Source organism: Hippocampus comes, unplaced genomic scaffold, assembly GCF_001891065.2.
Source record: "Hippocampus comes isolate QL1 unplaced genomic scaffold, H_comes_QL1_v1.1 scaffold156, whole genome shotgun sequence".
Taxonomy (NCBI): domain Eukaryota; kingdom Metazoa; phylum Chordata; class Actinopteri; order Syngnathiformes; family Syngnathidae; genus Hippocampus; species Hippocampus comes.
Window position 1 is genome coordinate 2,193,209 of NW_017805744.1, and position 10,612 is coordinate 2,203,820.

The 10,612-nt window shown below is 42.4% G+C and overlaps 1 protein-coding gene across 6 annotated transcripts in view; it reads left to right on the forward strand.

Moving 5' to 3' along the window:
• The window catches only part of f8 (coagulation factor VIII, procoagulant component), a 38,593-nt gene that overhangs the window by 4,637 nt on the left and 23,344 nt on the right, over window positions 1-10,612 (forward strand). For 2 of the 6 annotated variants that reach the window (XM_019883913.1, XM_019883909.1), the window contains exons 6-24: window positions 36-133; window positions 889-1,009; window positions 1,085-1,322; window positions 1,408-1,558; window positions 1,670-1,769; window positions 1,910-2,127; window positions 3,183-3,324; window positions 3,423-3,632; window positions 4,518-5,314; window positions 5,399-5,544; window positions 6,054-6,219; window positions 6,311-6,550; window positions 7,334-7,568; window positions 7,662-7,844; window positions 8,117-8,233; window positions 8,708-8,779; window positions 8,961-9,046; window positions 9,194-9,349; window positions 9,806-9,950. In XM_019883913.1, coding sequence (XP_019739472.1) covers window positions 36-133; window positions 889-1,009; window positions 1,085-1,322; window positions 1,408-1,558; window positions 1,670-1,769; window positions 1,910-2,127; window positions 3,183-3,324; window positions 3,423-3,632; window positions 4,518-5,314; window positions 5,399-5,544; window positions 6,054-6,219; window positions 6,311-6,550; window positions 7,334-7,568; window positions 7,662-7,844; window positions 8,117-8,233; window positions 8,708-8,779; window positions 8,961-9,046; window positions 9,194-9,349; window positions 9,806-9,950 — 3,621 coding nt within the window. The remainder of the gene's footprint in view (window positions 1-35; window positions 134-888; window positions 1,010-1,084; window positions 1,323-1,407; window positions 1,559-1,669; window positions 1,770-1,909; window positions 2,128-3,182; window positions 3,325-3,422; window positions 3,633-4,517; window positions 5,315-5,398; window positions 5,545-6,053; window positions 6,220-6,310; window positions 6,551-7,333; window positions 7,569-7,661; window positions 7,845-8,116; window positions 8,234-8,707; window positions 8,780-8,960; window positions 9,047-9,193; window positions 9,350-9,805; window positions 9,951-10,612) is intronic. The other 4 variants (XM_019883910.1, XM_019883911.1, XM_019883914.1 and 1 more) reach the window with 4 other exon arrangements.

Consider the following 10,612-nt stretch of genomic DNA (forward strand, 5'->3'; position numbering starts at 1 on the left):
GACATCATCATTTGTGTGTGTATGTCCTCATGCAGGTTTGACGATGTGCCAAAAACGTGTGTTTTGGCATATGATTGGTATCGGTACTGCCCCAGAAATCCACTCCATCCAATTCCAGGATCACACTCTGAAGGTGATGCAATTAAACAGATGTTATCTATTTATCATTTGACCATGTACTAAAATCTCATTAACAAAAATTCTGAAAGTTTGAGAAAATTCTGCTCCCCGCCAAAAGAAAAGTCAATTAGAATAATGATAATTTAATCGGGACTTGCAGATTCACAGTCAGTGTCACAACAACTGACATTTTAAAGTCTTGAATCAACCTAACATGCTTACTTTTGGAATGTGGAGGAAACGAGTACAAAAAAAATGCTGACTGTCCAATCTAAAATTTGAAGCCTCAACCTCAGAATTTTGAAGCATCACCGTGCTGCCATACATTGCACACATTTATTTCCTTTTCCTTTTATCTCTCCCAAATGCATTTGTTTCTTTTCAATTCCACATAATATGAATAGTTAACAAATAAATACATCAGTTTCTCAACTTTTTGTACTTATTACGGTGGCAGAGAGTTGGACCCGATCCCTGATGACTTTTGGCAACAACTCAAACACCCTGACATGCTCTCCAGTCAATTACAGGCCACATAATGTAGAGAATCGACAACCATTCATACACGCGTTTGGACTGAGTGGGAACTCAACCCATATTGCTTGAAAGTCAGGCAAATAAACCCTGACACCATCAAAGACATAGAACACATACACACACATACAGTCTGGAAATACAACCTGGCACTTCAACAATTTGACTCCTTTTTTATGTCACGCTGTTGCTCAAAGTAAATTAAAGTGTATTTGTCTGCCTTTGCTTTTCCAGGTGATGAAACATCGCAAAGCGACCATAGAGTTTACTCCCATGACCTTTGTCACTGCAGAAATGAAGCCTGGCGCCGAAGGCCGCTTCCTCATCAGCTGCCAGATACATGCACACCGCACAGGTAAGAGAGGCCCGTTCACCTGAATGTTCCTCCCTCATATGAGCTGAAAGTGATTTTGCTGGGGTCCATGCGCAGATGGCATGAGAGCAATGTTCAAGGTGGAGAAGTGCCCTGGACCCGACCTTCGCAATGTCAAAGAAGAAGACTACGATGAGTATGGGGAGAACTACTTCAACACCATCAATTTACAGCCCATGAGGCCACGAGCACAAGGGGGAACCAGCACGAGTCATCGGACCAAAATCTGGAAACATTACATCGCTGCCGAGGAGCTCATGTGGGATTACGCTCCTCATCTCACTAACCGAAACAGGTAGCACACAAAAGGGAAGGAAAGTTGTAGACGGAAGTAGGAAATAGAACTAAATCAAAGCATTACTCTTGCAAAATGAGTCCAGAGGCACGCCTGGGGCCCCTCAACACCACAACTACAAGTATAAAAAGGTGGCTTATGTGGAATACACAGACAGATCTTTCACTCGGAGGAAAAACAAAGACAGGACGCTGATGGGTCCACTCCTGGAAGGAAAAGTCACTGATCGGTTCCACGTAAGTCAGACAAACCTCAATGATCAGAAAATATTACCTATATTTTCTGCATTAAAAAAAAATGCTTGACTTGTTTTCACATATTTATTTATTCTTGAATTCTGCCTCCAGATCACATTCAAAAATCTGGCCAGTCGTCCTTTTAATATCTACCCCAATGACCTCACCAAAATCTATCCACTGCAGAAGTCCACAAATGGTAAGGCACAGGGTAGGTCCTCTTCCCAGTTGGCCCCATTGCAGTTATTCATCAAAAAGCCATAGTGTGTGTTGTCATTTATTAGTTTATTGTTCACAGTTCAGGACTTTTGTTGGTCTCAAACTGACATCTAATGCGAACGTGTGTCAAAGTTGCAGAAATTGACTTGCGGTCAATGGAGGTGCCCCCAAATGGGACCTTTGTGTATGTCTGGGAGCTAACCACCGATGATGGGCCCTTGGAGGAGGACCACCAATGTCTCTCTCAACTGTATCAGAGCACCGTGTCCCCAGAGAGGGATCTGGCTTCAGGGTTGGTGGGCACCTTGCTCGTCTGCAAGTCTAAAGCCATCGACACCAGAGGAGTCCTGGTGAGTTGATGTGCCCTGCCTCTTAATACACACAAGGACAAAATTGTTGGTACCCTCCAGATGTCCTGTTTCAGCTCCATCCGCAGATGTTCGAGAGTGTTTAGATCAGGGATCATAGAAGGCCACTTCAGAATAGTCCAACGGTTTGCTCTGAGCCATTGAGCTGTGTGTTTTGTGTCATTTAAACATGTTGGAAGAACCATGACTTGCTTCTGAGACCGAGCTTTCTGACACCGGGCAGGACATTTCTCTCTAGAATACCTTGATAGTCAAGAAATGTCATTGTGCGCTGCACCAGTCGAAGACCCCAGATTTAGCGAAGCAGCCACGGAACACAACAGTATTTCCTCCACGTTTGACAGTAGGGACAGTGTGGGGTGCCTTGCCAAAAAGTTTCACTTTTGTCTCGCCTGCCCATAGGAAATTCTACGATCTGACACTGACATACCTTGACCTTGGAGTTTATTTGGCGTTTGTTCTGGGCCCTTTTCATATTATCCACCTCTTCAATGTGCCACAAATGTCCTGGGAGGTTGGCTACTGTCCCATGGATCTTGAATTTCTGAGGAATATTTGTAACACTTTTTGCTTTGCAGCCTCAGCACCATGTTTAGTGTAGTACACACTAAACAGTAGAGTGACTGCTTGTCACGCTCTAAATAGCCCAAGTGACCGTTTACATGATTGAAGACACCTCTGATGGTAATTAGAGGACACACCTTGATTGAACATGTCCCAATGATCAAGTTATTATTATTATTTGAAATATCTTTTGTAGGGGTACCATCCTTTTTGGCCACAAGCCAGGTTCATGAGTTTGTTTTTAAAATAACCACTGTTCAGAAGCGCTGTCCGATTCCGATTTCATTGGTTAATTTTTGTGTTTGTTTGGGGGGGGGGGGGTTGTCTTTTGTCAGATTCAGATTTATGTGACCACTGTGGGTTTTTCTTTCATTAACAGTGCCTTTCCAACAATTTTGTCCACCGCGTGTGAATATGACATGAATCCCAAGGAGGCCATTTGCATGAAATCAATGTTTCTTATACCATTGCAGTTGGCGTCTGATAAACAGGGGACTCTAACATTTGCCGGCTTTGATGAGAACATAAGTTGGTATGTGAACGAAAACATTCAGAAACACCAGAACTCATCTAAAAGCACAGACCCTGAAGGCTACAACTCCAATGTTATCTACAGTGAGTACACCCTACACTTGATTTCAACTATGCCGTGACAACACCCCCCCCCCCCCCCCAAAAAAAAAAAATCCATGTATTTCATCTCCATCTCCCAGGCATAAATGGCATCATGTTTGGTGGGACCCTATTATCCATGTGTCAGACCGAAGTCACCTACTGGCATGTGGCCAACGTAGGCACCCAGAGCAACTTCCTGTCTGCCTACTTCACTGGAAACGTTTTTCAGTATAATGGCCTTCATCAATCTGTCCTCACCGTCTTTCCAATGACCAGCATGACCGTTCTTATGGAAATGGAGCTGTCAGGTAATCACATTCAACCATTAAAATCAATGTTAGTTACTTTTGCACAGTGAAAATTGCATGGGTCATTAGTGAAAAACATGATTTCGCTCGAGTCACAGCTACTGTTCTGCTCAGCAAAAAAAGCCAAAAGGCTTGGTCTGCAGATGCGCAATAAGACACTTTAATCTAGTGAGGCTTTAATATTTCCTGTGCTCATGCGCACCTGCAGACCTCTTATGTGCACCCCTGGGTATAGAAAATAAATAGATGGCACTAGGGCTGTCAGTATTGAATATTTTTAGTATCAATCATTCTCGTGATTAATTGAATAATTGGATAGTTAACATAAAGGTCTATTATAAAACAATTTTTTTCGTGATGACTGTTTATTCACCAATTTTTGATTCTTTATTTGACAGTGTTTAGTGATTTTAAAGAAACAACTAAATAATTCCGCAATATCACACGAGAGGGATTGATGTTTTCCTCACCAACCTTTTCGAAACGGATTACTGGTTCAGTCAAGTAAAAGCAAATGTTTGCAAATGTGTAATTTGGATTTTACACAAAAGATAATCTGTCTGCTTTCATGAAGGACTACAGAAATCAAAGAATAATTACTGCTGAGTGCTAAAATCAGAGTATTTGGACAATTTCAATTTCAACAACGGCTCCAAACCATTCCTCGATGATTAAAATAGTTGCCTTCAAGTCCTTGGGATCAAGTCATTACATTGAACAACAATCACCCAATGAACTCTTGAAGTCTTGAGGTCTTCAACTTGAGTTCAAAGTTTAATGTTCCCAAATGTATCAAACCACACGGCTGTTTCGGCTTTGAGAGGATACTAATAAACCATGAACCATTTCTTTGTACATTTCCCCACATCCTGCCTCCTCTCACAGGTGAATGGGAGATCAGTGCCTTCGATGGCAACCTCAAGAGCCGGGGGATGAGCGCTCGCTACACAGTTTGCCCCTGTGATTATGGAGACATGCTGGTTGACCGAGACGAGGACATCAATGATCTCTTAGACTGTGTGGACATACTGCCAAAGAGCAGTAGACCTAAGAACACATCAAAGATTTGGGTGTGCAGGAACATTACTGAGAGTCAAAATGACACTGATGGCGATATTAAGTGGACTGTGAAAGGAGACCAAATCTGTCGATTGAAGAGTGTGACTACAATGTCTTCGGAGGGAGGAAATACAACTAGTGTACCTGAAGGCGGAATCCCACTGGAGGTCTTGAAAGAACTGGAGAAAAATGGGGAGTGGATTATGGATTTGAATGAGACCGAACATGAAAGAAGTGGCAGACAGAGCAGAGAGGTGGAGGGAAACTGGACATACGAAGACATGAGTTCTGTAGAGACTGAAGATGATGAATTAAAAATACAGTTAGGAGGAGAGACCAAAGAAAATGGAACAGACACCGGTGTTGAGATGAACCCTTACCAAAGTAGCGGGATGCCGCTTGAAATGAACGTGACGAAGGAAGAGAGCAACGAGATTTTACCAGACAGAATTCCAAGGCTGAAGGAAAAGCTTTTAACCGAAAGCAATTCACTGGAAATGGACCAATCCTTCAGAGAAAGCCACATTGAGCGTGACGCTGTACGGGCAGACTCTAATCCTACAGCCACAAAAAACATGACAGGAATCAACCTGTCTTTGAATTATGACGACTACAGCCAAGAGGTAATTTTGCTTTTCATAGAATGTGGAGTGTCCACCTAATTGCGTACCCAAATAATTCATCGCACATTATTGCTGTTCTTACAGGAGGACAACAACACTTCTGACGTAATTAGCTCCGACACAATTGACATTCGCTCCAGAAAAACAGTATACCGCCATTACTACATTGCTGCAGAGGAGATGGACTGGGATTATGGCATCAGAAAAGCCTCCAATCTTATTACACCTGGGTATGAAGTACTATATTTCCCATAAATTCACACCGTCACTTCCCAAAACTTTCTGAGGTATGTGATCAAAATGTGTTAAAACAGCCATTGCACTTCCTTCCTTCCTATAAGGTTCCTCTATTTTAAAACAGCCATATTGTGGTTACAGATGAGGAGTGGATCTTTTTGGGCATTTTTTTTAATGTTTTGGTATTAGGATTTAATGACTGTTTTCCTTGTCTTTACATTTGTGAGAATGTTTGGTGGTAGATGTACCATTTCTAAGCCGTTCATCAAGCCAGTGTGGTGAACAACTCTTCATTTGTTCATTTGTTGCCATTTCACGATTCTTTCAGTAATAGTTTTTCTGCTCTTGCTCAGTTTTGCCTTTGTCCCCTCGTTTCATGTTATGCTGTTTGGTGATTTCACTTGAAACTAAAGCAATCTCCTGAATTAAGTCAAATGTGTCTTCATTGGGATATGTTAGAGATGATTGCTAAAAATGAACCGATACACTTCCTTTCCTCTAGAGAGGAGCGCCGTGGAATGAGGAAGTTCCTCACAGAATACAAAAAGGTGGTGTATAGCTCCTATCGTGACAAAGACTTTCTGCACCGCGACCACAGAGGAGAGCTTGACAGACACCTGGGAATCATGGGACCTGTCATCAAAGTCAAAGTTAATGAGCTCCTTACTGTAAGTTGGGTACAGTTCATGAAACAAAATCAACTGAAGTGTCGTGTTTGGTAACGGTGACCTTTGTTCACATTCCTTTGTCTTATTCAAGGTCACATTCAAGAACAAGGCATCCAGGCCCTACTCATTTCACCTTCAGGGAGTTTATGATCGTAGTCAGGGGTTCGGCATGGCGCAACAATATATCCAATCCCTGCCAGATGGGCTCCCTGGAGAGCCTGTCCCACCTGGAGAGGTCCGCATATATAACTGGAGAATCACGAAGAAACAAGGTCCCACCGATGCGCAATTTGACTGCAAGGCTGGAGCGTACTACTCCACTGTGGACAAGGTCTGCTTAGATATGTCGTCCATTTGAGTGTTACGTAAAACATTGTCAGGAAAAATCAAAGGTTGCTAATTTACTACATTCTTATGTTTAAGAGTTGAAACTTTCATAGGGGATTCATGCAGTTCCTCAGGTATGTGTGGCAGGGGGGATTTATTTGCGCAACTCCAGAGATGGGAGGTGTGCATCAAGGGGAAGACATGTATACGTATAAAACGGCTCAGGGAGTAATTTGTTGATTTTTGACAAATATTATCGCTCATGTGAAAAAAAAATGAAAAGGCCACTCTGAAATTTATTACACGGCACAATGTCACTGAAGACCTCGCAAGTTTTGAGGGATTGTCCAATTGGCGTGCTGACAGGTGAAATCTCTCTGCAAAGGAAGAGTGTTCAGTACCACAGTTTTAAACTGATTTGTGAACAAAATTAATCGAAAGTGGCATCTCGTGAAAAGTACAATGTTATGATTACAAATGAAAATTCTATTGGCTGATATGGCCTAATTTCCACAGACAACAATGCAATGTCCCGTGTTCAGAGAAGGCTCTTTTCTGTCATACCTCGATGTCTGTAATCGCACCACATCATAAAAATTGCAATCAGAATTTACTCCTCAATGTCAAATCTGTGTCAGCCCTCACTGTCCGAAAGTCAGGTAGCAATGTACTGACGCATTAATAATTAGAGGATAATTGTGCTATACTGGCCTCTTACAATTGATTGTGTTCAATTGTTTAATTCGCATAAATATGAGATGCATTTATGTGTGTTTTAATGTGCCAGGAGAGGGACCTTCACTCAGGTCTGATTGGCCCACTGATCATCTGTAAGGCTGGGACTCTGCCGGCCGCAAAGCACTCAGAAGTGGGAAAAATGATCCGGGATTTCAGCCTTCTCTTTCACACATTCGATGAGACCAAAAGCTGGTATCTGGAGGAGAACCTGAAGAAGCACTGTGTCTCTCCTTGCGAGGTCAACCCAGATGACCCCTGGTACCACGTCGGCAATAAATTTGCAGGTAGGAAGAGCTGTTGATGTTGGTATGAGTCGCGGACTATGATTATTGATGTACATTTCTCATGAACAATATTTGACTATTTCATGTCCAAAGCAATAAATGGCTACGTGGCAGAGACACTTCCTGGTCTGGTGCTTGAACAGCGGCAGCGAGTCAGGTGGCACCTGTTAAATGTGGGGAGTGATGGAGAGTACCACGCTGTGCACTTCCATGGTTTGCCTTTCACCCTGCACAATGGGGAGAAGCACCGCATGGGCATCTACAACCTCTTCCCTGGTTAATATGTGCAGACAGACACACAAATCCTTTCGACACCACAATGAATAGATACACTTGTCGAGTTTACTGACAGACAATAGAAATGCTGTATAAAAAGAGCGCCTTAGTGAAGATCATCCTGTTAGTGTAGTCCGTATCTGCAGATAATTTAAGATGGCTCTTTTATTTGATCTCATTAGTTTATTAAGTGTTCATTTATTGTTATGTCAACTAAGTTTCCTTGAACTTTTACTACTACTTCCTCTCTCATGTGCATCTGCTGACTTTAGGTGTATTCGGCACCGTGGAGATGGTCCCCTCCACAGTGGGCACATGGCTGGTTGAATGCACTGTCGGAGACTATCAGCTGGCTGGAATGAGAGCTAAACTGTTGGTCTACGATCCAGGTGGGAGCTGCCAAATCACAGTTGACTGGTGGTGAAAAAAAAGCATGCCTTGCTTTTCAACTTTAAGAACGTAGCATGTTTGCTGTTTCCCGAAAATATTCTAGCCATATTTCATTTGGACTCCGCACTACAGTGTGCTTTTTTTTTTTAATATTTATTTCAATTGAAAACATTGGATTTCCTGAAATGTATGGTCACCAATAATAGGACAGGATTCATGTTCGAACAAAATGTACCCAGAGCTCCATTAGTGATCCTCATATTTTGGTAACGTTATCTAAATGTGGTTGGCACGCTCTCAGTATGATGCGGTGACAGTGACAATCGAAACTGCAAACTGCAAACTTACTCGTAATGGATTTCCATTCGATGAAGTACCACTCCTAATGTTTTGGAGGGCAAGGGTCTGTGCATATATGTCGTTAAAAACCCAGCAGATTATCTCATTGTCTGATATTTATTTCCTTGATGCAGCCTGTAATTTACCTCTGGGAATGAAATCCGGTAGCATCCAGGATTCGCAGATCACTGATTCAAATCACGCAGGTAAATCATGTTTTTTTTTTTATTTGTATATAATTAAATAATATTTTTGTAATATGTTTTATTTCTATTCAGTTTGGGGTTTACATTGAGAGGAAGTGCATCTAATAACCTTGACACTAACCTGCATTGTTTGAGCTATGACTGTACATTTGATGCTGACTATGTTTGCACATGTGTCCAGATAGTTGGGAGCCCCATTTGGCCAGGCTGCATCAGTCGGGTTATATCAATGCTTGGATGGGTAGAGACTCATTCTCCTGGATACAGGTTGGACATGCACTGTTGCCCATGCTGTCAACCATTTCCATTCTAACAGCTATATCCTGTGACCAGTGCGCTTCCTGTTCACTGAGTGTTTTACAATATCAGTGTGCATAACATTCTCTTTATTCTTTATCATTGCTGTATTATCAGGTGGACCTTCTGAAGCCGACTCTGCTGCATGGCATTGAGACACAGGGAGTGAGGGCAAGCCTGAGGGACAACTACGTGTCATTATTTATCGTTTCCTACAGCCTGGACCAGTGGTTGTGGACAACCTACCAAGGGAACAACATGAGTTACCCCAATGTGCGAAATCCCCACAATGCCCATGAATGTCATAATTTTCACCTAATCATGAGTTACGATATTGTATTTTCACTTTTCAGAAATAAGGCTAATATGAATGTAACTGAGAAGTCACTGATGGTGTACCGTAGTGGTACACTCGCCTAACTGGTGTGCAGTGTGGAAGTGGGTGTAAATGGGTTTTTTTGTCTCGATATGTGCCCTGCGACTGGTGACCAATTGAGTGTGTGGTGCGCTTTTTGCCCAAAGTCAGCTGGGATAGGCTCCAGCACCCCTGCAGCCCTGTTCAAGATAAGCGGTGGTGAAAATGGATGGATGAATGTAGCTGCTTTCATTATCAGTGGCGACGTCTTGTTTTCAGTTGATCTGCCTTTCAAGCAATGACCTTGTCAAAAAAAAAAAAAAGTCAGACCAACTTCTTCCGTGAATCTAACGGATTCTGTGACTCTGTTTTAGAAATTTTACGGAAACATGGACAGCTCCACAGTGAAGCATAACCAGTTCTCCCCTCCCTTTGTGGCTCGCTACGTCAGGATTCAGCCTGATAGCTTTGTGCGGAGCCCTGCACTGCGAATGGAACTACTGGGCTGCGATCTCAACAGTGAGCTTTAACTTTTTAATATATACCAGGTGGTGCTTTGACTTACGGGTTTATTTTGTTCCATGACCACGCCATAACTCAAAACTCAAATTACCTGTTGAAATGAATGGAAATGCCATTTTTACGTTCCAGCTCCACTGTGCTACGGTTGGTGTGTGCACTTTGGCCAACAAGGGACAGATTAATACATAGAGAAACAAACAAAAAAAACTTGCAGGAGTAAATGAATCATTCAGATGCCGTAATAATAGTTGTTTTTAGCAAAGGATGAAGAATATATGCATGTGAGTATCGTCATATAGTCTATCTACGTTTGCTGCCACCATAATGATATGGTGTTTCGCATTTGCATTGCGTTTCACCGAAAGCTTTCCTGAGATGAGCTAAACTAGTCCATAAGTGGTTTAACAAAAATGGCCTTAGGCAACGACATAGCAAAAAAGGCCGCAAAATACTATTCTGCAGCCCGCAAATGGCCACCTGATCAGACCCCTGATCTTGCGCTTCTATCTCAAATTTCATATTTAAAAAAAATTTAATAAAACTCTTAATCAGGTCACTGGTAAGTCAAGGCACCACTACATCCTGTTCCTCCGGATATGGCTGATGTGTGTGTGTGTGTGTGTGTGTGTGTGTGTGTGTGTGTGTGTGTGCGTGTGCGT